The sequence below is a fragment of the Sceloporus undulatus genome, chromosome 6 (genome assembly GCF_019175285.1).
Source record: "Sceloporus undulatus isolate JIND9_A2432 ecotype Alabama chromosome 6, SceUnd_v1.1, whole genome shotgun sequence".
NCBI lineage: Eukaryota > Metazoa > Chordata > Lepidosauria > Squamata > Phrynosomatidae > Sceloporus > Sceloporus undulatus.
The window spans coordinates 33,614,681-33,642,174 of NC_056527.1; the positions used below are offsets into that span (position 1 = coordinate 33,614,681).

The 27,494-nt window shown below is 44.7% G+C and overlaps 1 protein-coding gene and 1 non-coding gene across 3 annotated transcripts in view; both read left to right on the forward strand.

Annotated features, from left to right (window-relative positions):
• Positions 1 to 9,114: 9,114 nt before the first annotated feature.
• LOC121935835 lies at positions 9,115 to 9,231 on the forward strand. Its single transcript, XR_006104862.1, has one exon. It is a non-coding gene; the product is annotated as a U5 spliceosomal RNA (small nuclear RNA).
• A 13,629-nt stretch (positions 9,232 to 22,860) lies between these two features.
• The window catches only part of NXPH1 (neurexophilin 1), a 209,989-nt gene continuing 205,355 nt past the window's right edge, over positions 22,861 to 27,494 (forward strand). The window contains exons 1-2 of one of the 2 annotated variants that reach the window (XM_042470961.1): positions 22,861 to 23,695; positions 24,386 to 24,592. In XM_042470961.1, coding sequence (XP_042326895.1) covers positions 24,539 to 24,592 — 54 coding nt within the window. In that variant the 5' untranslated portion in view covers positions 22,861 to 23,695; positions 24,386 to 24,538. The remainder of the gene's footprint in view (positions 23,696 to 24,385; positions 24,593 to 27,494) is intronic. The other variant, XM_042470962.1, reaches the window with a different exon arrangement.

Below are 27,494 nucleotides of genomic sequence, written 5' to 3' on the forward strand. Positions count from 1 at the left end.
TGATGATGATGGTTCCAGTCATGATGAAAGTGTCCTGCGATGGCGAAAAGGTGGGATATATGTGTGTGTGTGTGTGTGTGTGTGTGTATATATATATATATATATACACGCACTAGGAGCAATTCCAAATTGAATGACAAAAAATCTGAATGAAAGCAGCATACATAGCATGGCAATAGCACAGTTACAAAAAGTGAAACTACATGCAACATATTGCATGCTACTTCACTGATTCCTAGATTCTAGGATAGAATCTAAATCATGGATGGTCCAAAATTTCAGTTAGTAGCACCTGGTAGAGTGTGAAACCAGAGAAGGAGGTGGAAAAAATAATGATGATAGTAATAACAACATCGATAGCTGTTACTGTCACCACCAGCTCTAGTACTGTCTGGTTTCAGAGTATTCCCTGAAACAGCTTCCAAACTATTTGGAAGTATTTTATTATGGCTGGGGAAAAAATGGATTTGGAGTCTTTAGGGACGGTAAAGCTGAAGGTTCATGTGGGGGGAGTTATAAGAGGGGGTCATAAGAGATGCCCCTGGAAGAAACTGGAGGCATGTCTCAAGATGCTCAAAAGATGGCTATTAGTAAAGAAACCCAGTCCCTTAGTAAAGATTGTTTTAACAATTATATAACAATCGTTTGAGCAGCTTGAGACAAGTGACCTGTTTCTTCTGTAGATTCTATAGGATGCTCTCTGATTTTTGCTTCTCTTGCTCCTAAGGGCTGCACTGGATCTCCCATGATGAGGGCCCAAGGATTGCATGTTTCTACCCCTGCGTCATATACTCAGTTCCATTTCCTCTTCCATCTGTTTCCCCCCTTTAAATTTCAATGACCAGTTAGCATTCTGTCAATCACTCTTGGGGGAGGGGAAACAGGGTGGGTTAGGGACATTTTCTAATGATTCTTCTGCACTCCAAATCTTGGGATTTCTCCAGGTAAGCAGATACATACTCTCATGAATGCATGATGCTGTTTGAGCTATACAAGGAACAACACTTCAGTCTAGATTAATAGGAGTATCTTGAGAGTAAGAGCAGTTCAGCAATGGAACCAATTGCCTAGAAAGGTGGTGGGGTCTCCTTCTCTGGACTTTTTAAAAAAGAGGCTGGATAGCTACCTGCTGTTAATGTTTTAGCTGAAGATAATGCATAGAGTAGGAGTTTAGACTTGATGGCCCTTCCAATCCTATGATTCTATGGGTGTACCCTAAAGGCACCAGAACCTATTGATTTTGGAATCTAAGCAGGATCAGCCTTGGTTAGTACTTGAATGGGAGACCATCAGTGAACACCAGGTGTTGTAGGCTATATTTCAGAGGCAAGAATTGGCAAAATCACCTATGAAATTCATAGGCTCACTATAAGTCAACAGTCGACCTGAAGGCACATAGACACACACTGCTTCATGCAAATAGTCATCCCCTGAATGCCTCATAGAGATTTTTTTTAAACCATGTGACTGTGTTGCATTTGTATATAGAAGCACGAGATGGCGGTAGAGGACTTACAATAGTGTCTCTCAATTAAGGCCAGCTTTGTAAATCACATTCTTGTCAAAGAGAAAATACAAAGAGGCTTTTACATTAAATGATGCAAAGCAGCAAAATTGGTCATTTCTCTTCCTTCAGATGTGGCTTCACTGCCTCAGGTTTTTTTTAATGCACTGTCAAGAGTGAGGCAGATATGAACCAATGTGAAGTGGAGAACACTTTTGTGTCTTTCTTTTTTCAGTTCTTTTTGGTCCTGGAAAATGCATTTTTTTAATTGCTATCTAAGCAACACAGTATTAGATTGGTAGCTGACTCAGATCTAGTATGAGAAGTGTAGTGGCTGGGAAGTTAGACTGTAGCTTTGAGAAGTACAAACTTCAGCTTGGCTAGGAAGCTCCAGGATACTTTGGAGCAAGTCATTCACCCACAAAATGATCTACCTCACAAGATTGTTGTGCAGCTGAAATGGGTTTTGTTTTGAAGAGTGATGGGACATGAATGAAATGGAAATATCATTTCCTCTAAATGTAAATTCAAGTGATGATTGCTGACAGACATGGAGGATGCTCAGGGAAACTCAAGGTTTACAGAAATGAATCATTCACACACTAAGAAAACTCTAATGGCAACTTCTTTGCAAAAACAGTCCAGCGAGGGCTGAGCATACTTACTTGTCACAGAGTGTTGCGTGCCAGGCAGGGAGGGAAAGGAGCAATGAACCCACTATCAGTTCTACTCTGAACTGTATCCAAACTGCAGTGTGAGCTATCCAACCTATGTGGATAGAGCCTGCACTTTAGACAGTTCCTTCAAATAAATAGATAAATATTAAGACTAAAACCCAGGAGTCCCCAGAGACATGGTAGTGACCAACTATCCAAATACTAACCAGGGTTGACTATATTTAGCTTCCAAGGGGGCTCTGAATTTTCTGGGAATATCCAGAGCAAACTGTGAATTTTTAAACTTGATTTTTAGGATGGTATAATGCAGATTCAGTGCTGAACTGGCTGTATATAATCAGGACAGTCCTCACCAGAATCAAGGTTTGGGATCATGTCATCTGGACTGATCAATGTGAGGATGGGGGGGGGGGGGGGGGAGATGTGTTATTTGGTCCATGTGGACACAGTCAAGGAACTCCCCAAACTCCATTTCCTTAACACTGTGAATATCAGCTGTGAATGGTCAAAAAATAAAATCTGGTTCTGTTTTTGGTTGTACAATGTCTGATTTGTGTGGCCCACCAGGACAGAGGTTGGGAATCGATACAAAAATTGCTGTCCATGCCTTGTGTGGTTGCCCAACCTTGCTCTACAGCTTGTGTTCATATCAAAGGTTTTTGTGCAGGGCAACTGATACGAGTTCTTTGTATGTGATGTAGATCCTGATGGGATTTATTGTATCTACAATTTTTCACTTCACTATTAAATATTTTCTGATATGCTGTTAGATTTTGTCAGAAAAAAAATCACATATTTGTGGGCTTTTTAAAATGCAGAATTTGTTTTTTGTACCATTAGTAACAAGTGCAATACTGGAAAATACAATAGTGGTTGCCATTTTAACTATGGGGACTAGATCGTATTGGATGTGTTTTGTATGTTTTGAGTTTGGAGGCTTCCCTATAGAAAATCTCACATTAACTTGTAAGAAAGCAGCCTATTCTTATTGCCAGTAATAAAGAGTATCTATACATTATGGATGTGATTTGTACACATGATAGAAAACACAAGGGAAAAAAAACCTATAGCACTTTAGTCTTGCCAGAACTGGAGCCAAGACCTCTGGAGGAGGTAGATGAATGTGCTCTGTGCTTTCTGCTCATACTGAGATGGTAAGAATCAAGACAGATGTTGGGAGCAGTGAGTCTCTTTCACATCCCTGGTCTATTGCTATAACTTATAGTTCTGTAGGAAAAGTACCTGGCCCTTACTTCCAATATAGAGTGTTTATTGAGCAATGCTTGGGTGATTTAAACAAGCTGATGATTGGCAAATACACTGATTCATTGCTTCTCTAAATGTGCTTTATAGCATTTCTGTGAAAAAATACAGCAAAATTATATTTTTGAAAGGCACACCATCCAAAGACACTTTCACTGGAATCCTGTTGGTTTCTTAGGATGTAGTCACGCTACAGAACAATGCAGTTTAACACCTGTTTAATTATCATGGCTCCATCCTGTGGAATCCTGGGATTTGTACTTTGGTGAGGTATTCAGCTTGGTCTGTCAGAGAGCTCTGTTGCCTCACCAAACTACAAATCCCACGGTGCTATAGGATAGAGTCATGGCAGTTAAAGTGGTAACAAACTGCTTTATTTCTGCAGGGTGGATTCATGCTTACCCTATGGAGGCAGATTGCTATTTTGGCCTGATTTGGAGTGCCTGCATTCCGTTCAAGATTGCAGAAATGGAATTGCCCATGTGGTGCCACTGGGCATACAGATATACATGCACTTGAGATGCCCATTTGGTTGTGTGTTGGGTTGCATATTCAGGTGCGCAGCATTGCCCTTTGACATAGCACAACCAGGCTGGGATTCTATGCTGTTTCATAGTAGCATAAATATCCATGGGCAGAATTACACATCTCCTACACTGAATACCAGGATAGTTCAATGTGGTTCAATAGTCACTGTGTGTGGTTGAGAATTCATTGTGCAACTGCAGTGCATAGGGGCAATGTGAATTCACACACTACTCTGTGTCCTTTTTATGTATTACCCCATGCACAATGGTACAGACATGGAACTCTTCTTATATTACTATCAGCTTGATATGAATGTTATGCATTATCCCCCCCCCGCACTGCGAATTACACCACATAATGTCATTCATAGAATGCCAGCCTCAGTGTGCAACTCTGCAAGCAGAGATTTATGCTTTGTTGTTTAGTGCTATCAGGTTGACTTAGACTTACGGTGACCCTATGAATGAGAGACGTCTGAGTCACTCTGTTGTCAACAGCCCTGCTCAGGCATACTGTCTTCCTCTTTTCCTACTGACTTCTGCCTTGCCAAGCATTTTTTCTAATGAGTCATGTCTTCTCATGATATGTCCAAAGTATGACAGTATCAGCTTAGTTATTTAGGCAGAATTCAGGCTTGATTTGCTCTTGGGCTCATTTATTTGTCTTTTTGGCAGCTCATGATATCCACAGGGCTTAACTCCAGCACCAGATTTTAAATGAGTTCCATCTCTTCCTATCACCCTTTTTCACCATCTGACTTTCACAGTCATACATAGAAATGGTACAATGGTATGAACAATCCTGACTTTAGTATTCAGTGATATGTCTTTACACTTCAGGACAGTGTCACTAGTGTTGGTGTCTCCTGGTGCAGCTGCCCAGAAAGGGCTGTTGGGGAGTACTTGCACGAAATTGTCCATAGAGTCATGCTGGAGGACCTAAAGATTCCTAGAAAAAATGCTTCTCTAGGCATTTGTAGGTTCTCAAGTGTGATTCTATGGTCACTTTCCGCCAGATGTTGACCATAGAGTTGTGCTGGAGTACCTACAGGTTCCTAGAGAGGGAAATAAAAATAGTTTTTCTATTTGCAGTTTTCCAACTTTCATGGGGCTCCTGTGCTCCTAACCCCAGCGAATGTGCAGGGCCCAACGTAGTAGCCTCGGCTTTTCAGGTTACTTTGCCATTCAAGGCAGCAAACTCAGAAGTACCTCTCCTTCTTTCCTTGAAGTAAAAATACAGTCACCATAAATTATATAACAAATCATTTGTTGTCCTTCCCTGATATTTGAAATCTCCTGCCTAAGACAGCTGTCTTGCGCTGCCTAATGTTAGGGCTGGCCTTGCGGAACACAACACTGTCTGTATGTCTGTCTATTAAAATATAATTTCAGAATTAAATTAGAAGAGCAAGATGCTAACTGAGAATGCCACCCCTGTTGTTAAAATTGTTTTTATAAATTAAATTACAAATGAACAGGGAATAACAGCATACTTGCCTTCACTGTTCTACTTGAAGATGTGCTTGAGTTCAGAAAGAATCTGTCAGTATCTCGATGGGCAGATGTGGTTTGCATCCCTTGACCCAGAGAGGGAACTGAAGTGGAGTGAGCAAGCAATCGGTCACTTCCTGAATTACAGCAGCCAAGTAAGAATGCATATGGTTGTGAAACATATTTACATTGTGCACAGAGTTTATAGCAAGCCCTGGAATTGACTGCATCAATTACATCAGAGGAACACGGCTGGTGAATGGATGTCCGACATCCTTCCAGATCCACAGTCATGAGAAACCAATAACTGAGGATCTAAAATAACTAAAAGAGCAATCCAAGAAGGAAGATGGGACATGGCAGGTAGAGGGAGGGAGGTTTTGTGGTTGGAGCAAGTGCTGCGTCCCATTCCCTTTTCTCTAGGGCTGGCCAGAGATCACCTCCTCTTTTGAGTCTCTTTCTCAAGGTTCTGCATGTGAGGAGAGTGGCAATTTAGAGTGTTTTCTGGGGGCATTTCTCAGAGGGTTCTCCTCTTTCTTCCTCCTTGACTATTTTTCTTTCTTGCTTTTGTTTACACCACTGAGAGATCTTGACTTCTTCTCCTTGTTTGTTGGTTGTTTTTTAAGCAGTAAAACAAGGCCCTAGGGTTTCAAAGTCCTGAGCTTTTCTTGACATGCTACATTAAATGCCTAGTACCGCATATGGCTGAATGTGAATTTGTTTTCTTGTGTTCATTTGCTCACAAGTAAATGTGCAAAACGCCATCAAGGCAGGCTTTAGCAGATGAGTATAGGAAAGTTTAAACTTTCCTCTGAAGCCATTCCTCCCTCCCTTTAAAAATCACTTCCACCCCTTGCAAAAGGATCAGGAACCTCGCATTGCCGTCAGGTGTTCTGTCTCTTTTTAATCCATGTATGTAGGGAAGGGGCATTTGTATATGAAAAGCAGCTGGGGGAGAGGTTTCAATCTCTCTTCTCCAAACCCTCTGGAGAGAGGGGAGGAATCACATCAACTTATTCCCTGAGGAATCCAGAATTTTCAAGGATCAGCTGTTCCTCAATGTCATCTGGCCTAAGAGATTTGGGATCATCCCAGGAACAGGATCTTTCCATTGGACCATTACAACTTAACAGGCTTCAGCGTTATAACTCTCACCTACTCTTCCTCTTCCTCAACAGTTTGAACAGCTTGGGGGCCCTACAGAAGGAAGGAAAAGATGGAATTCCTGCAGAAAAAAACCCCACAACTCAAGCTTCTCTACACCTCCATCTTGAGAGTTGTTTAGAATTCATTCTCTTTCTTTTTGCAGTTTCTCTTCTTTCCCATACCTTCCATTCTTAGTATCCATGCCAGTTTTTACTCATTGTTGACAGACAGATGACATGTTTCCATCTTGATATGCTCTCTCTCTCTCTCTTTGTTATTAAAAAAAGGGGGGGGGGAAAGGAAGGAGTAGCCACTATGTGTTATCAGTTGCCATCAAGTCAAATTAATTGGGATTGCCCCTGACAAATCAGGATAGTTGGAAGTTTTGCCATCATACCACTTTAACTATCATGAATGCCTCCTGTCTGTGGAACCCTGGATTTTGTAGTCTGGGGCAGTGGTAGTGCTCTCTGGCTGAGAAGTCTAAATTTACCTCCCTAAACCTGAGGATTCCTTTCCATAGCATGCAACTATGGCAATTAAAGTGGAATCTTGTAGAGCAGTCATTGTGTCATGTGGAAAGTTTTCATTGGCCTGTTACAGACTGCCAAAATAAAGCTGCTTCGGGCCTCTTTGGAGGTATGCTATTTAAATGATGCATGGGTCCTAAGAGTCCGGAGGTCGCACCAAAGCCACACTCCATTCCTAAGCACCGGAATGCAGCTTTTGGTGCAGCTTCCAGATTCTTAGGATGCACGCATCATTTAAATAGCATACCTCCAAAGAGAACCGAAGCAGATTTACAGTGGTGCCTCGGGTTACGAAATTAATTCGTTCCGTGGCACCGTTCGTAACCCGAAAAGCCTTCGTAAGCCGAATTGCCATAGGCGCTAATGGGGAAAAGCCGCGATTCCGTGCGAAAAAGCCGAAAAAAGCACCAAAAGTTTTTTCGTAACCCGAAAAAACATTCGTAACCCGGAACAATGTTTTCCTATGGGATTTTTTCGTATCCCGAAAATTTCGTAACCTGGGTATTTCGTATCCCGAGGTACCACTGTATTTTGGCAGTCTGTAACAGGCCATTGGTTTCTTTAAACAGATGCTTTGAGGACCAAAACAGGCCTTGTGTCCCAAGAAATAGTCTTTAAATGACAAATTGTACCCAGCTGGCATCTTCAAGAACTCTCTGGCATTTTTGGGCACTGTCTTGTGGAGATGCCAGACTGAAAAATGGAGACAGGGCCTGTAGTGTAATGCTATGTAATGGCTACATAGAAGAGGGTATGCTTGTCACATAAGCAGGTAGCAAGCAGCACTTGCTGCAGGTCCAGTGTCTACACAGCCATTAAAGGTCCAAGATCCCTCTCCAGTTTTCGTTCTGCCAACCTTAATAGTCAAGCATGTTAGAGGGAGTCTAATGGAGCCTGACGAGGGACTTTTGGGGGCTCCTTGTGGCTTATATGTCCTGCTCTAAAGTGGTAAAAGTTTGTCAAAAGTTCAGTAACTAAAGGAGTCTGATAACAAACAGTTCATAGTCAGGGGCCATAAATCAAAGCAGTGTCCACATTGGAGTAGCAAGATATTAGAGTCAAGAAACAGTCCAGGGTCATAAATTACAGAGTTGCATCTCATAGTAGACACAGGCTGAAAGAGAAACCAAGTTTGTTCCCAGCAAACCAAATGAGGAAAGGCCCCTGACTTGCAGACTGTATTTCAAGAGGGCATTTTCCAGCTGCATGCATGCTAATAGCAGAGAATGTTGCTGGAAACATCAATAAGAGGCAGGAATCAGATAAAATAAATACTTCCTCTACTGGTTAGATAAGTGTTCCCCCCTGTAACTAGAGAAACATGCAAACAACTGCTGAATTGCCACACTGCCATCCAACTGGTGAGCCCATGGCAATACATATGAAGTAGAAACTTTGGTAAGAGATGCTTCTGAATACTGTATTTTTGGGGGCCATTATATAAGAAATCTGTTGTCTTCTTTGTGTTCTTCTTGTTGCCTCCTTAGGTTTCTCTGATTGTTCTCTGTGGGAACAGACTAGATGCATCTTCAGTCCAGTAATCTAGCAGGGTCTGGTTAAGGAGTGACCTAATTTTAAGCCACAATGGGCTCAGGCAACAACTTATGAAGGGTGAACATGTTACCTATTCACCCATCCACAGCCTGCATATCCAAAGGTGTAGATGGGGAGAGGGAGATGAGATGGAGGGAGGGCATTGCTTTCTCAAATGTGAATTCTGTCACCCAGTGACACTTCCTCCAGTCCCCAAATTTCTAGCTTTACAGAGAGTGAGACATTGAAAATTGTTCATAGTTAGAACTCTCACATTTGCTGTGTACACATTCCCTTGGTAACCTTGCCTGTGCCATTTCTATGGCTGCCTATACTGCATTTCTAAATGCTCAATGAAGAATACAATAATACTGGAAATTTAGGGAGTGAAGGAAAGTTTCATTTTGGGAGGAAAAATTCTTATTTGGAAGAAGACAATGCCCTAATTTTGCCGCCCTACATCTATACTTTATAAATCTTTTGCCTTTCATTAAAGATTTCCATGGAGAGGAACATTTAAGAGTTTCTACCTAATTTTTAGAGCCAGTGGGCGTAGTGGTTTGAGCATTGACCTAGGGTTCGAATCCCCGCTTGGCCATGGAAACCAACTGGGTAACTTTGGGCAAGTCACAGGCTCTCAGCCTCAGAGGATGGCAATGGCAAACCCCAGCTGAACAAATTTTGCCAAGAAAATCCTATTATAGATTTGCCTTAGGCTCACCATAGATCAGAAATAACATGAAGGTACACAACACACACACACACATACACACTGCTGTTTTTGCCAATGTGGCCAATTTTGTTTTCTCATGTGTCTTACGTTCCTAGTCTTGCTCTGACTCCTGGCTTGTTCTTTATTCCTGTTTTCTGATTTTCCATCTAATCCTGAACGTTTCGTCAGACCAGCTTCCCACTTCTTGACTCATTCTAAAATCCTGTCCAATATTGAAATGGGAATAATTTTCCTGACTGATTCCCTCCTCTTATATAGTACAGCTGTAAAAGGCCTAGGGGTCCTCCTAGGAAAAAAAGTTGATACCTTATTGATATATAACACTTAGGTTAGCTTTCATCCAAATAAAGTGATTTACCCTAGCTGTGAATCAGTGTGAAAAAATAGCAACTATAACTTTTATTATCAACTATTCTGTTTTCAACTCTGTTGCCTTTTGGGAACCTGTCAATTAACAATCCCTAGGGTGACCAACATAAAGAATCCCACTAATTGGATTTTAATGACAAACTTCACTTTAGTCATGCAGCAATTTTTGTAATCTAATTATCTCTTTTGGAGGACCACCCAAGTCATTGCTTTTCTACACAGTATTATGTGCTTGCTCACCACAGGCTTCCCCTTGTAACTTTTCTGGAAGGTATTTTCATGTACAAGTACATATGGGTAATTAAAACCATGACATTCCCCAGAGTACTGCTGGAGAAGACCTTTGGCATCTGATAAATTAAATGTGTGAGTTGTAAAAACAAAAATCTGTTGTATATTTTATTATGCTGTAATCTTGTACAATCTCCAAGGGAAGATTCTTCTCTTCCAGAAAAGAGAGGCCACAGAGCTAGAGTTTGTTACTGTTTGCTTGTTTATTTGTTGTTGTTCAGAATGCAGATGTTATTGTTTTGCAGTATGGATATATAATCCAGTTGTGGGAATTATTATTAGATTCAGGCCTTGGAAAAACAACTGTGGTGCAGCAGTTTGAGTGCTGGACTAGGATTCCTGGAGGCCAGGATTCAAATCCCCATTCAGTCATGAAAACCCACTAAGTATCTTGGACAAGTTGGACTCTCTCAGTCTCAGAGGAATGCAATGGCAAAATCCTTCTCAACTAATCTTGGCAAGAAAGCCCCATGATAGATTCACCTTAGAGTTGTCAAAAGTTGGAAGTGACTTGAAGGCACACTACAACAAACAGGCCTTGGATACCTCCCTCCTGGTCTCTGGCACCACAGATATACACATATGTACACACACATGTACACCAGCTGTGGGAGTCCAGTCAAGGAGGACAGATGAAACTTCAACTGAAATGGTTGACATGAGGAAAGCTTGAGCTGGGAGGCTGAATCAAGAGCTAATTTTTGTCACACTTGAGAAAATTGGCCAGGCAGGGTTATGCTTCTCCAGAATCTCCGCAGGTCCTTGCGGATTTTTGTGGGCCTGGTTCCAAGTTCTTTGCTATAGTTCATTATTGTACAGTATTTAACTCACCTAGCAGACCTAGGATTGCCATTCACCTGAAAGATTAGGCTGATAGCACACTATTTGCAGGGTGCAGTAGAATGGTGTCATTTTGGCTTATCTGTTGCATCAAAAAAAGGGGCAAAATGTAGCACTAAGATTTTAAAGATAAGAGTAAGAGAACTGTGGGAGAGAGAAGGTGAAGAAAAAGAAGAGTAAGTATGTTGTATTGAATAAGAATATAAGTCATATGTCCAAAAGGAATTTTCTTGGAGATGATGTCAGTAAAATGCATATTAACATGTAGCAAAAGTACAGTGGTACCCCGGGATACGAACGCGCCGCGATACGAAATTTCCGGGTTACGAAAAAAAAAAATTAATTAATTATTTCCGGGTTACGAAGGTTTCCCCGGGTTGCGAAAAAAAGCCGGCGCTATTTTAAATGGAGCCGCGGCAGAGCCGCGGCTTTTCCCCCATTAGCGCCTATGGGGATTCGGCTAACGAAAGACTTCCGGGTTACGAAAATGGCGCCGGAACGAATTAATTTCGTAACCCGGGGGTCGACTGTAGTAAGATCTTCTGACCATTGAATGATAGATGGTAAATGTTTATCTTTCCAGGCATGAAGCATAAGTCTTTTAGCAACCTATTAATTAATAATAATAATAATTTGTTTTATTTATATACCGCTATTCCAAAGATCATAGCGGTGAACAGCAAGTAAGCTAATTAGCAAGTAAGCTAATTTGCCCCCAACAGTCTGGGTACTCATTTTAGCGACCTCAGAAGGATGCAAGCCTGAGTCGAGCTTGGGCCCTTTTGCTGGTCTTGAACTCGCAACCTTGTGGTTTTGAGTGAATGGCTGCAGTACAGGCATTTACCCACTGCGCCACCAGGGCTCCATATAGGCAAGGACAGTCATGATTAATCCTCTATCATTCCACATTATCAGCAGCTTTTAAAATGTCCCAGTTGCTCTTTCTCTCCCTTTTTCATGGGCTTGCTTCAAATGCTTGACATTGAGTTCAAAGTGCATAAGAGAGGAGAGGAGAGGAGAAGTTGGTATCTTGCCCTTCCCAGTGAACATAGACAAAAAGGAACTGCTGCAACCTTTCCTAGTTTATTTGTTCTTGATCATTAATAAATATTGCCATCTTGACCACATACTGCTTGGCTACATGTGTCCCAGTTTCCATTTGCGAAATGTTGGAAGCAATGGTATTTGGAACTTGATTCTATGGGCTGATGTCCCAAGGCTGTAGTTGAACTAGAACTGGCAAAGAGGAACTACATGGGCCTTGTGCTTATCAGGGATAATAAAGTTATGTGCCACACCTGTTTCCCCAAAGTTTATCTGCAGTTCTCATAGAAGCTTTGGGGATGGGCTTTTCAAGCAATAATCGAATGTTGTGATCAGGCAATAATATAGTGTTGTGTACAATTTTGTAATGCAAAGTGTTTTAGAATAGTCTCATCATGAATAGCAATTAAAAGCAAACTTGAACTACTGATTACATGTAATTATCTCATTTCTCTAGTAAGTAAGGTGTAACTACATTACATTGAAACTATAGCCTTATATGCCATAACACACTCTTTTTCAAAGATATAGCCATGTTAGTCTGGAAAATCAGTATGCAAAGGGAGCTTGTAGCACCTTTGAGATTAAGTGAAAGAGAGGAGTTGGTAGCATGAACTTTTGTAGACTGAAGTCTATGAAAACTCATACTACAGATTTCTCTCAGTTAGCCTCAAAGGTGCTACATTATCCCTTTGCATACGACTCCTTTTGTGATGTATATATAGTACGTAAAGTTACTTTTGTAATCACATGGGTTTATCCTTACTAAATAGTGAAGGAGGAATACTGCATGGTGCAGAGCTGCCTTGTGTTGCTGACTCAGTGGCAGCAGGTGGTGGATCTATTTTGCAGTTTGGTTATAGCACCTTGGATAGCTCCTTCCAAATCTGCACTGCACTAGAATTCAGAAGGCATTTACCACTCTACTATCACGGAAGCTGCCAACTGTTACTGTGCCTCTTTGTGCTCTGTTGCAGCTGTTGAACTAAAGGCAAGGCAGACAGGAAGAAATAGGGTTGTTGTTGTTGCTGTTGTTTTTTGCTATAGGCCAGCAGCTTATATCATTCAGCTTTTAAAAGCCAATAAAAAGTATCCATCTTAATTACTTTTGAGAATCAGAAAAAGCAAAAATGTTATTTTAACTGTAACTAATGGCAACTAACTACATCTGGTCAAGGGACTATACCCACAAATAATTACTTTTGAAAAGTAACTTTTTCAAGCTCTGATTACAATACAGTAGTTTTACACTTCTTTAACTAGCTTCAAAATGGAGTTGAAAACCATCCTGTTCAGAGAAGCCTTCCCAGGTATTGCATAATTGTCGCTTACTATCCGATGTTCTTTTGTTGCCTGTTTATCGAACCATTTGCTGTATTGCTATGTATTGTATATGTATTATCCTACTTGAGAGTATGTATTTTCCCTGGATGAAGATTAACCTTCCATTTTGAAGCCAAGCCCTCCCTCCAGTCCATCTGCCTTGGTCCAGGCCTCGGAGGTTAGAGAGGAACTGCTGGATCTCTTACCCTTTCCTGCCACCACTCCCTTCTCCTTCTGTGTCATGTCTTTTTAGATTGTAAGCCCGAGGGCAGGAAACCATCTAACTAAAAAGATTGCATGTACAGCGCTGTGTAAATTTACAGCGCTTCATAAATAAAGGTTAATAATAATAATAAATACAGAAGACCTGTTCTTAGCGAAGACAAGGGGGTGTATTTACTGCTGCCATAACTGTATCATACAGAATCTTGGGATTTGTAGTTTGGCGAGACACTACAGCTCTCTCAAAGGGGGCACACGGGGGGGTGTAGACTGCACCAGGTGACACCCTAAAGTGAGAGTGACACCACTGTTTCTCAAACACCTACCTTTTGGCAAAAAGGGGCTGTGGCATTCATGTGCTTTCTCTTAAAATGCTTTAAGAGATGGTGGCAGTGGGTGAAGCTCAGTGGGAGAAGAAAGGAGAGGCCCCAGAATTTTTTAAAATTAAAATTTCAAATTTGAAAATTTTAAATTTAATTTTTTTTGATTTTTCAAAAAATATTTTTAAAATTTTCTTTTTAAAAACCACATCTTTTTAACTAAAACTTCACTGTGTATATATAAATACATTTAGGTTGTGCATATGGTATTTTAATTTGAAGGTATAATTTTAATTTTGTTAGTTGTTTACGTCACAATTATTAGCATTACATTCAGTGGTATATGGGAATTATGATTTACGAGTAACATTAGTGCACTGAAGCATTTCTAAGGATTCTGTGTGGTGTGAAATGGGTGGAGGTCAATGGGAGGGTGACACCATAAGTGACTGCACTGGGTGACACCAACTCTAAGAGACACCACTGTCTGAAAGACCAGACTGCCACTGAACTACAAATCCCAGGACTCTGTAGGATAGAGTTGTGGCATGTAAAGTAGTACCAAACTGCTTTAACTGTACAGTGCAGATACATCCAAGAACTGTAAGGTTTAGTGATACAGATCAATACAGCTGCCTGAATTTGTGTGTGTATGGAGCTATGGGGACTGCTACAGACACCTTCCCTTTAACATATACTACTAGGCTGCAGCCTAAGGAAATTTGTCCCCTCGTGCTTGTGGTGGGCTCACATCTTTGACATGTTGCAACAATTGGCTTTGATGCAGCTACCTCAGTGCTTCTTTCATCCTTGTACCAGAAGCAGGATACCAGTCTGCTAGGAAGGAAGAAATTGCCCAGTGTTCTTGTTTTGGAAGGATTTTGTGGACCTTTTCAGCCCATCTCAGGGGCTGAGAAAGTTGTGTTAGCCAGATAAGAGAGAGCAAGGTAGAGCCCTCCCCGGCATGGGTCCAGGCTCCAGTTGCAGATGAGTGAGTCTCTATAGCAGTTTATGGTGACACATAGGACCATTGTTGCTGCCATTGTCATTTAACTCAGTGAAGTGAAATCAACATAAAGTTACAATTCCAAACATACACAGTGGGAAGTAAGCTCCATTGAAGTTGGTTGGGTTTAACTTCTCAATAAACATGGGGAGATGGAGCTGCCAGCCACACCACTTCACTTAATTGGGTTGCGGATGAGTCTGCCTGTTAACAAAATCAAATAATATATTCTTGGGCTTCTTGGGTGGTAAATGGAAATTGCATGGATTAAAGAGAAGGCAAGAGGGCACAGTTTGCATAACAATCTCACACTCAGTAACAACTCTAAATACTCTTATTTTAAGGTATGCAGCCTTTCTCACTCAATAAATATTCATATGCTCTAGTTAAAAGTGCCTTGTTCAGCAGGCATAACCTGGAAATCATCTCTTATGATGGAAGAGGGCCAAGGCTTAGTGACAAAGTGCATGCTTTGCATGCAGAAGGTCCATGTTCAGTCCTTGGTATTTTTGTGTAAAAGGTGATACAGAACACAGTGTTTGTTCTTGACTGGAAACCTCAAATTCTCTGGTTGGAACAAGATGAAAAATAATGCTTCAGGTTGAACAGACCAGCTTGGAAAACTTACAGTCTCCAGGATCTCCCTGCCAGCATGTCCACTGGCTGATGATTTGGGGAGCAACCTTATCAAAGGGGAAACCTTTACCTTTAGTGCAAGAAGTAAATTCTGCAATCTCTGTCACTAAGGATAATGAAACAACATGCCCCTGAAACTCATGCTAAGCCTAGGAATTTGTGATCAGTGCCACAACTGAAATCACAATTCTTGTTCATGAAACCCCTGCTTGGTACCCTTCTGGTCTTTCCTGAAGCATTCATTTTCAGTAAATCACAATAATAATCATGAAGATATTGTTGGTTGGTGATAATACAGTTTGTTGCCCTTTTAGCTTGCCTCAGGTATCTACCTAATGTTAGGGTTTTTATTGTTTTTATTGATATCATCAACAAATTATTTGGGAATTCTACCCAAAGAACTGAGCCAGTGTTGACTTGATTGGAGCAGTATATTGAGTTCCTTTTGGTGGGATGGCAGTTTTTCAGGGACGTCACTAGAGGGGTGTGGGGAGTGAGAACTGCACTAGCTGACACTTTAGAAGGGGGGATGAACACCCAGAGGGGCAGTTGCTCCTATCTGACCTGCCCCCACAGCCACCTCCCAACCAGCCAGGCCACTTCTGTTATTGGGATGGGTGAGTGGGCGGGCTGCTATTGCCAGCCTTTTCCAAGGCTGCTGGAAAAGCAGGAGAGGGAGGTGACTTGGTAGAGGAGGAGATGTGGCAGAATCTGTGCAATCACAAGGGGACCCTGACTCACCCATGAGCAGCCCTTTCTTCTTCTTCCTCTTCCTTCTTAGAGGTGGTGGGGGTGAAGGAGGAACTGTTCTTGGCTCTGGCCTCTGCTCTGCTCCTGCACCTGGCCAAGCCCCATCACAACCCTGTTACTAACCATTGAGGCTGCTTCTCCACCAGGTCTTCTTCTTCACAAAGACATGCCCAAGTCTGGCTGGCACTACTGTGTCCTGGCCCAGAGATGTGCCTCTCCATCCTTCATCTTTTCTTCTATCCCCTTTATGTAAGCAGTGGTGGCAGCAGCCCCAGGCGGAGTTCTCTCCATTAAGGCAGCAGCCCAACCTGAATCAGGCTACCTTTGCCTGGAGGGCAAAGAAAGACCCTCTGAGGTAAAACAGAGGCAGCCACAAGGGAGGAAGGCAGAGGAAAAAAGAGTGCTTCTAAGAAAACTGAGGCATGCAAGGTGGGTGGACTAGATGTGGGTATCTCAGGCCAGGCCTGGGGCCTGGTAATGCAGCTAAGGTGGTGTGTGAGGCACATTGTGCATATCTCTTCTTTGCTGGATTGTTACTAAGGCTGGATTGTTAGCCCATTGAATTGATGGAAGTGACACTAGACTTGTTAAGTTCCCATTATTTCAATGAGTCCAATGTAACTGAGATTAGCCACTTGGATATAGGCCTGTGCTTCTTCAGTTAATGCAGACTGCAGGATGTTTTCTTCACTTCCCCACACAGTTTTCTTTAAAGAGAGAGAGAGAGAGAGAGAGAGAGAAAAGAAAAGACAGGGATGAAAAGTTACTCTAGATTTTCACACAACTTAACTTCCCAGCTGCTTCATTGTTGCCGTTCCCCCTTGAAGTCAATGGCGCTAAACTGATTTAAATCCAGTCTGTAGTTCTGAATTATATAGCTTATCTCATCTTTCCCTCTTTCTGAGCTCACTACAGAGACCAATTTAAGTCAGAGTGCCTGGAATGATATGGACTCCCTTCAGCAATAAGTTCCATTGAAACCAGTGGAGCTTACTCCCAAGTAAACACCCCCTGCTTTCCTGTTCCAAAAGGCATTCTGAGGTAAACATGATGATGAAAAAACAAACAAATATATCCACTTTGACTCTACTTGAAGGTGAAATACACGAGGGCACACAAATGGTATTCACCCGTCTATATAGATGCCTAGTAGTGCTGTTGAGCATTTTACAGGTGGGTGCTTTTTTTTTTGGTCAGGGATGGAGCACCTTGACCCCCATGGCTAAAGTTGTCCTTCCTTGGGTCTCAATGTGGGCATCTTGGGTTTCCAAGGCTGAGGAAGCATTCTGGGTTTCTTCTTCTCATGATACCATCATTTGGTGCTTTACCAGATTTTGTATACTCCCATCCCCCAGTCCAAAAAGTTGAAGTGCTTTCCCTCACACTCAGGAGCCAATGGTGGCGAGTAGTGGCTTCCTTCTCAGTAAGACAGCCAGGTCTAACTCCAGCTTTTAAAGGAACTATCCAGAGTTCTGAACCCTATGTGCAAAATAGGTTCAGCACCATGGATAACTTTTCTAAAATTGAAGTTGGTCCTCAGGCTGAACATGAGTGGGCTACTGGCAGTGCTAGGCCAGATTTCAAAGACCTTTGCAAATGATTAGTTGAGAACTCCCCCATTGGCCCCTTGGCTAGAGAGGAAAAAGGACAAATAAAGAAAAGGGGACAGTCAGAGCAATGTTGCCAACCATGCCATTTTGCTGCCTGAGGCAAAGAAAGATATTGAATTTCTTCCCCCTTAGTGATTTGGCAGTATCCTTCACTGCACCTGAAAGTAGCAGGAGGACTTAAGTAGTGCAAGGCAGACAGCATGGTAACCTGCTGTCTCCTCCAAAATCTTGTTGCTACCTAGTTCCTGTTTCTGCATATTTATTGTGAAGTCTGTTATTGGTGGGGAGTCACATATTTAAATATCTAAATTGGGTAGCTCTCTGGAAGAAAGTGTAGGCCTACTATACAAGAACTATGAGAAGAAAGTGCCATAGTTCAGGGTGGACTTTAGATCACTGGTGACATGCTTCTGTGAATCTGTCTGGTAATTGTAGGTGACAGTGACTGGAATCCTGTTAGTGAATTACATCTCCTCCTTTTGTCTTGTCTCTTCACCAGGGTTGGGAATTTTGTGGCCTGTAAGTCACATGTGACCCTAGAAGACAATCCTGTGAGTTTTCAGACCCCTGGCCCCCTTCAAACCAAGTTCACACATACAAAAAAAGAATGGGCTGGAATTTATTTGAGAAATAATTCTAGGGCACATGGCACATGATATTACTGCCAAAAGTTGTTTCTGAGGGCACCCCAAAACAGCCCTGTTTTTTCACCCAAACTGATCAGAAGTGACTGGTCCAGAAAGGTTCCAGAAAATGATGGTGGCATGACCTTTGCAGGGTAAGAACCAAAAATGTTCCTCTGACCTTCTATGTGTGCCTATCCCTTAGTACAAACTGAAAGTTGCAGGACCAGCTTCTCCTTACTTCTCCTCTTCCCTGAGTCTTTGGATCATTTAGCCACAGGCAGCAAACCCCATCCTCCCCACAGACAGGTGGTTTCCTTAATAGTTACTTTCATTCTGTCTTTCTCTTTTTGATACTTATTCAAAACACCTACTTCCAACCACATCTCACATGCAGTATGAAAGAAATAAGTCTGGAACCAAAGACCAGCTTCCGGTTACTGACATACGCATGCTTACGTGTGGTTTATGCTTCCCACACTTTTTGGGACAAAGAACAGGGGCTATTTTTTAAAGCTCTTTGTACCCCTTTCCAACCTCTCTCCCCCGCTGCTGTGTATCGGAGGAGAGTGGAGAAGGAAGAGACAATTCAGATGATGAAAATGTGGCTGGTCTGGGCTCTGAGAGGAAGGAAAAGTGGGGTACACTCCACCTTGTGAATACATTCTCATCCTGCCTCCCTGCCACCAACCAAGACCAGCTGCTTCTTCGTCATCTGATCTGTTCCCTCACTTCCTTCATCTGCTCACTAGTAAGAAGCAACAGTTACCTAGGACCTGACTGCTTCTAGAGGGAGAACACAGAACTTTGTGGCTGGAGTGTTACACTGACTCCTTGATTTAGGATCTTGGTCAGATACTCTCATCTGTAGTGACAATTGTTGGTTTCTATGTCAGTCAAGTAGTGGATCCATTCTGGGTTTTATTGTGAACTTTAAATGAACCATCAAAGGTGCAGAACCTATTTTGAGGATAGGTTTAGCAATGCAGATATCTCCTTTACATCTTGAACTAAAAACAGAGTATATTCAGCATCCCACTGACATGGAAGTCACTGGCCACATCCTCCTGCCTGCCTTTGAAACAATTCTGTGGTAAACCTGTGACATCAAAAGAGGCTGCAGTGTATTCAGTCAAGGCCCACAGGACTGTCCATTGCAGCCTCCCTCCTCCTCACATCCAGACTCCAGCGCAGTTTATCTAAAGGCACTTAATCTCCAATCAGCTTTTTTATTACAATGTTCTAAAGCAAGGCCTCTGAGTCGAAACAATATTTTAGAGATTAGTATCAAAACGTCAGGGGCCGATATTAATCACCCTGACGTGTTCCTAGGGAGCAGGTACTTGGCAGGACAAATGAAGTCCTTTTCTTTTTTCCGCTAGACTAGAGCATTCATGGGATGACTGTCTCTCTTGGTTTCCTCCTTTGGAAGATGATAAATCACAGCCTTCCCCAACAAGTAATGAGAGGTGCCATGGCTGAGCTCCACTCATTAGACTCTGCCCAGGCAAATGTCAGGCTTCCCCATAGCTTCAGAAGGTGGGGCTCATTGCAGAACCTGAGGATTCTGAATTGGAGGGGGACTACAACTCCCAGATTCCCCAAATTAGGAGATTCTGGGAGTTGTAGCCCCAAAATTCAGATTTCCCAAGCACTGTAAATGAGCCCTAGCTGGGCAATTTTGGCTGTTGAAGCTAATCCCCTCCCCACTTTCCCAACCTCTGTTCAAGTGTAAGTTTTGCCCCCCCCCCCCGCAAAGGCCTTTCTTTTTCTTTTCTCTTTCTCTATTCCTTTCAAGTCACCAGTTGATTTATGGTGAACCCATTAATTTCATAGGGTTTTCTTAGGCAAGGAATTCTCAGAGGTGGTTTTGCCAGTTCCTTCCTCTGAAATATAGCCTACACCACCTGGTATTCATTGGAGGGTGGTGGTGGTATCCCATCCAAGTACTAACCAGGGCTGACCCTGCTTAGCTTCCAAAATGAGATGGGATCTGGTGTCTTTACTCTTCTGTAACTTTGCTATAAAGTCACACAGCAAAATGTATCAAAATGTATGAGGCAGAAAAAAAAGGTGCCTACCAAAATGGGCATTGTAGATCCTAAGGATCACATAAGACAAATCTCTTTTGGCGCTGCCTATCATGCTGTATTGCAGAGAAAGCACAAGAAATGTCCCAGGCAAAGACAGATTAATACTTGCTCAGTATTGCCTGCCCTAAAATGGAAACAGCTTTGCAATGTTTTGAACACTGATGGAATAACCCAAGACATCTTGCTACCTGGTAAGACCATAAGATTGTTAGCCCACATGTAAGACTGTTAGCTCTTAGGAGTAAGGGCAGGATATTAATTACAATAAAAATATAAATGATTAACAGCAAGCCAGTAAAAAGCAGACCAGTAAAATTACAAAGGTAGCATTTTCAAGTGTTCCCTCATGTTGTGAAAGATGTCTGCTTGTCATGGGACTTCCCTCCCCTTTTATCTTGCATTTAATGTGCTTTGTTTTGTAGTTGGTTACTGGAAGGTAAACATGGAATTCATTTACAGGTCTGATTGCTAAGTTGTCTGAGGAAACCCACTTATGGCAGGGAAAGCTGGTTAATCATAGGGAATATGCATCTTGTTTAACATCTAGTTTGATCCTGAGGTGAAAGATCATCCTACCCACAATAGCCAACTGAACTCATAGTTCAGGGGTAGGCAACCTGCGGCCCGCGGGCCGGATGCGGCCCGGCAAGGCCTTGGGACCGGCCCCAGCCTGGTCCTGCCACCGATTGCCACCGGGGCCTTTGGGGGGCAATTGTCTATAGAAGCCTCAGAAACATGCATTTATATTAACATTTTTAAAAAAATCAGCAAATTTTTTCACGTGTCCTCCATTTTTTTTAAAAAAAGTGTTTTCCATTTGAAAATTTTGTCCTACATTTGTCCTGGTTTATTTATATATTTAATTTTTTTTTAAAAAAATATTTAAATATTTATTTTTTGGCTTCGGCCCCCCAGTTGTCTGAGGGACAGCAACCCGGCCTCCGGCTCAAAAAGGCTGCCTACCCCTGTCATAGTTGAATCTGACTTGAATAGTGATGCTAGGACAGCATCGTCCACCAATCTTAAGAGCAACAGCCTCATTTAACAGATCAGAATGACTGGAACACACAGTTTCCTGTGGCTGAGCAGGATACAATCCCTGATTTATTGGTTGGCCCAGTAAAGGTGTCACTGCGTTGTGGATTTGGGCCGTTATTGTACTTGGTCTTTGCAATTCAGTGCTCAAATCACTACACCAGGTTGGAGTATCTCCCATAGGTTAGTTATCCCATACCAGCTCTTTCCTTCTTTCACCACTTTAGAAACATACACTTTTTCATCTGAATGATTTCTCTCCTGGGACTGCTCTGGGCCCCACAATAAACTCCAACTCCCAGAATTCCATAGCCTTGAGCTACAAAAGAGTTAAGGCGCTGCCAAACCGGGTTATTGCTCCAGTGTGGATACAGCCTGTGTGCTCCTCTCCCCTCGCGGAGGTGGCAAAGGAAGAGCCTGGCATCCCTCCCTCGCCTTCGCGCTCTTTCTTTCGCCCAACTCCTCTTATCTCGGGTGCCAGGCTTCGTGCCCCATTTCCCTGGCCCCTCGTCCCTCCAGGCAGCCCCGCTTCCCTTTCAAGTGCTGGCTGATCGGCGCCGGAGCCCAGGGCGACGTCGCCATCCATATTCATGGGAGACTAATTGCCATTGAAGAAGGAAGAGAAGGAGGAGGAGGAGAAAAAGAGGAGAAGAAGAAGACGACGAAGAAAAGGGGAGGAGGAGGAGAGGAGGAAGAAGGAGAAGGAAAAGGAAAAGAGGAAGAAAAGGAGAAGGAGGAGGAGAAGGAGGAGGAGGAGATGAGGAAGGAGGAGGAAAGAAAGAAGGAGAGGAAGGAGAAGTAGTAGGGAGGGAGGGAGGGAGGGAAGGAAGGAAGGAAGGAAGGAAGGAAGGCCTGTCAGTCCCTCAGCTGGGTGGGTGAGTAGGAGAGGAAAAAGAAGAGGCTCCTGAACTTTCCTGCTGACCCCCCAAGAGAGGAGGGGGAACGTGTGAACGCTCCCGAGGGCTGCCGGGTCCTTCTCCCCCTTGGGGCTGGAGACAAGGGCCTGGGCGGTGAGCAGGGCGCCCCCTGGCGGCAGGGCAGTGTAACTGCCCGGCGCTGGGCTCCCCCTCCCTTTGCCTTTGCCTTTGCCTTTGCCTTCGTCTTTCGCTCGGAGGGTGTGAACCAGGGAGGCTGGGCGTCTTTGGCCGGACTCTGCTGCTGCTGCTGCTTCTGCTGTGGCTCTGGCTCCGTGCAATGACTCTGGGAGCGCGCTCCGAGGCTTTTTCTAGCCCCCGCCGGCCCCACTCCCTCCCCCTTTCCTCCCCCTCCCCCCTCCACTCCTCCTCCTCCTCCTGTCTTCCTTCCTTCCTTCCTTCGCTTCCTTTCCTTCCCTTCCCGCTAAAGAGAGGATCAGCCGAGGCTTTGGCCGCGAGATGCTTCGCCTCCAAAGTTAAAGAGCCGCCATCGCCACAAGCCCCCGGCTCCGGAGCCAGAGAGAGCGCGGTCCCTCGGAACTAGGCACTTTTCCCTTGGAAGGAAGGAGAGGGAGAAGAAGGGAAGGGAAGAAAAGGAAAGAAGAAAGGAAGGAAGGAAGGAAGGAAGGAAAAAAGGAAAAGAAAAGAAAGGAAAGGAACACGCAAGCTACCCAACTGAAGGGTGAGTAGCAAAGAAAAAGGAGAGAAGGAAAGGAAAAAAGAAGGGAAGACAGGAAGAAGGGAAAGAAGGAAGGAGCAAGGAAGGAAAGAAAGGAAAGAAAGGAAAGAAGAGAAGGAAGGAAGGAAGGAAAGAAGAAAGGAAGGAGGGCCAGAGGACAAGCAGGCGGGGGTCTGTCCGGGGTCTGGTCTGCCTTCCCTGGGCTGCCTCCCTCCTCCTCCTCCTCCTCCTGCCGGCTTGGCCCCGGCCCCGGCTCCTGTTCCTTTCCTGGGCCAGACCATGGAGGAGCAGGGCCCCCGGGGCCACCCTGACCGCTTCGCCCCAGGCGCCTCTCCCTCCGAGGCCAAGTAGCCGCCGCCGCCGCTGCTGTTGCCGCTCCTCCCGAGCCGCCGCCTCCTCCGCCTCCTCCTCCTGGTCCTCCTCCGCCTTTCCCCTCCTTCGCCTTCTCTCGGACGGTGGCGGCGGCGCTGGGGCTTCCCTTGCCGATGGACTACGGCCCGAGATGGACGCTTGCCTTCGGACCCTTCAGGCAGCAGGTAGACCGGTCCCCGCCCCGGAGGTTGCCCTTCCTTGCTCACCATTTTGGGGGGGGAGAAGGGTGTGTGTGTGTAGACTTAATGGGAGAGTCTTGGACTTCGCCTCTGGCAGCCGGGGCCCGGATCCCATTCCTTGGGTGACCTTGGGCGAGTCACACTCTCTCAGCCTCAGAGGCAGCCCTTCCTTTCAGGGACCTTGCCAAGAAAAGGGTCTCCATCAGTCAGAAACGACTTGGAGGCACCCAGCAGCCACAACCGGTCAAAGCCAGGGCTGAGTCCGGAGCCGAAAAAGGATCTGTCTCAGAGATCCGTGTCTGTTTCTGCACGTGTGAATGGGCGGGATTGGGGGAAGCGGGGATGACACGCGGGTCAACCTTGTAGTCGACCTCTTTGCCCAGCATCCCTCCCTTTCCCAGCCTTTGCACGTGGGAAGGCGCTTCTCGGGAGTCGGAGCGGGCGAGCCAAGCTTTCTCTCCCTCTTTCCTAAAAGCGGTCCCTTCCTCTCAATAAAAACCAGTCCCAAGCGTCTCCTTTGGCGTCCCTCCAGCAGGGAAGGCGATCTCCGCCCGCCCTGGGCTCTGGGCAGGGATGACCCGGTCTGCCCCCCTCCCCAAAACAAGGGTCCTCTGCCTGGCCCCAGTCCCGCTTTCCTTCTCGCGTGATGGAGCTTGCGCTTTCCTTTGGCTCTAGGCTGGCCCTCCTCTGAAGTAGATGCCAGCTGGAGCTAGATGTTCCTGGAGGAAACCCAGCCAGGAGCAGCCAAGGCCAAGAAGAAGAAGAGGAAGAGGAGGAAGGAGGAAGGAGGAAGAGAAGAAAGAGCCCTCGCCAGGCTGAGCTGAGAGGATGCAGCCCGTCTCTTGGTACGCCCTGGTCCTGCTCCAGCCTGCTCTCTACCTGGTGAGTCTCACACCCCCCACGTCTCTCCCTTGGGTTTGCTCCAGAAAGGCCTGGTTTGCTCCACTGAGTAGGAGCAGGGGTTCCAAAAGGCTTACTTTTTTGGAAGCCCTGGGCCTTTGAGGAGCATCACTTTGGCCTCAGGCCCTTCAGGTGGCATGGAGTTCTGCTGTCTTTCCCTTCTTTTCAAAGGAGATCTTTGTGTCACTTTACAGCTGGAAAGGATACATTTTTACCTCTGTCTTTGCTAGCCTCCTTTGGGTTTTGGTCTGGGGGAGGCTCAAGGTTGTGGGGGCAAAATGTGGGGGGAGAAAACCTTCCTGGTAGGGACAGCTGGAGGGTTGTCGGAGTGTGTGTGTGGGGGAGTCATTGTTGGAATCTGCCAAACTTTTTTGATCCTCTTCCTGAAGCCTTCTTTCAACCCTGTTCTCCTGAGCTGGAGTCCCAAGTCCCATTGTTCAGCGCTGGGAGGATGATGGGAGTTGCAGTCTTTCCTCTTTCTGGAGCCAGGTCGCTTCAGTCTTAGTGGGCGCTTCGGAAGTTCCGGACCAGGACATTAAGGAGGCAGGGAAGTGCCACCAAAGCGGAGTGAAGCGCCAAGTGTGAACGCAAAGCAGGAAGATGCAGGGGGAGCAAAGGCCCTTAGGAGGACAAGCCCCTCCCGAAATGTAGGACAGGCGAAGAAACAGGGAGGACCTGACCCCATCACAGAGCTTAAGCTGCCCTGACAGTCCATGGCTTCTTAGTGATGCTCAAAATGGAGGAGTTTTTATGGGTTTGTTTGTTGTTGGTTTTTTTTTTGGGGGGGGGGGACATTCTTCCTTGGCAGAAGGTGGGAATGGAGGGCGTGTCCGGGAAAAGGAGGACGGCTGATCACAATCTAGATCACCATTGGACAGGTGGTCTTCTGGCCAGAAACTTAAGCAGCATGTCTTGCCTGACGAGAGTCTGCCTCCCATCTATTTGGGCTGTGAGGGGTTTGAAATCGCAGTCCCAGAGTAAGGGGATGAGGGGTTTTGTAGTGGCATCGTGTGTGTGTGTGTGTGTGTGTGTGTGTGTGTGTGTGTGTGTGTTTTCCAGACACGGTCAGCTCTCCACCCTATCAAGTGCCATAATAAAAACCCCATGGAGAACCCCTTTTGAGATCCCCCATGATCATAGAATCGTAGAGTTGGAAGAGATGACTCAAGGGCCATCCAGTCCAACCCCATCCTGCCATGCAGGAACTCACAACCAAAGCACCCGGACAGATGGCCATCCGGCTCTCTGCTTAAAAGCCTCCAAAGAAGGAGATGGTGAGGTTGGGGACAGAGACCCAAGAAGACCTGGCTGACTCCAGAGCCTTAAAAAAAGTCAATCTCTACCCCACCTTTCAGTATTTTATGATGTAAGGGGGAAAGTGTGTGTATGAGTCCCAGAGAGAGCACAGGGATCCATCCTTTCTTTTTTCCAAGAGCCTGCCATTGCAAGGCTTGGCCACCTGAGGGCGCTGCGCCCCAGTCCTCTTGCCCTCTTGGAGGTGAGCAGGTGAAGAGGGAGGGCCAGCCCGGCCAGCTATGGTTGGATGGCATCACCTGCTTTATACAACCTTCACCCACGAATGGACCAGACTCACCAGTGAGACGGGTTTTTTTTTTTAAAGTCTGGAAGGAATAGATCTTTACTTTTTCCCTCTCCCTCCCATGGAAAGGAGGAACCTTCTGAACCAGGAGTGGAACTGAAACGGCAAAGGGGAGCAAGGGACCAAGTAGATCGGAGCCCTTTTAACATCCCTAGAGCAATAGCAGCCACCTTCTACCATGACCATAGAATCATAGAAGTGGAAGGGACCCCAAGGGCCATCCAGTCCAACCCCTTGCCATGCAGGAACTCACAATCAAAGAAGATGGCCATCCAGCTTCTGCTTAAAAACCTCCAAAGAAGGAGATGATGATGTTGGGGACAGAGACCTAGGCTGACTCCAGAGCCTCAAAAAGGTCAAACTCATTCCCGCTTTTCAATATTTTATTATCTGTGCAAACAGATGTTGATTATTATTGTTAATAATAATCTGGAACTCCAGAATCTCTCTTTCTTATAGGGACAACGATCAATAAGCTTTCTCTGTTTCCTCTCTTCCTGGCCACGAAATCGCTTTCAACTACCCCGGATTTGTTCCCACTCGAAAAACCCTGCCTGCGTCTGCACTGCAGAAATAATCCAGTTTGACACCACTCTATGGCTGGGTGGTATGGAATTCGGGAGTGCTTTGATTGTGTATTCCTGCATGGCAGGGGATGGTTGGCTCTTGGGTTCTCTTACAGCTGTTTTGGGACTCTATGAATTTGGGGAATTGTAGTTTTGTGAGCCATTTAGCCTCTTCTGTCAGAGACCTCTGGTGCCCCAACAAACTCTAATCCCCAGAACTCCATCCCGTTCACCGATGGCTGTTAAAGCAGTCTCAAAGTGGATTATTTTCTGCAGTGCGGATGCAGCTTCATCCTCACAAAGGCGCTGGGATGGACTGCAAGGCGCGGAGGGCGGGAAAGAAGCACATTCATTCTGCTTTAATTGTAAACTGGGAGAGTTTGAAAAGCATTCAGTGTTGCAAATGATGCCTTAGTTACAGACTTCCTTACCTGGATGCTTTACCTCCTTTTCTCCACTTCCCTCTCCACAAAGATTTGGCAAACTAGGAGAGAAGAAGGAGAAGGAGAGATGGGAAGGATAAAACAAATAAGATCTCCTACAATAATGCAAGCCAAGAGACCACAAGTTGGTCCTTGATTTCCTTGTATTTTACCATAAAGAGCCTGCTCTTAGCCGGGAATCCTATTCCTTCCTTTCACTTCTAATCTGCCTCTTCAGGTGGAAGGTACATAATAGGACCATTTCAATGCATGGGATCTGAAACATAAAGGGAATG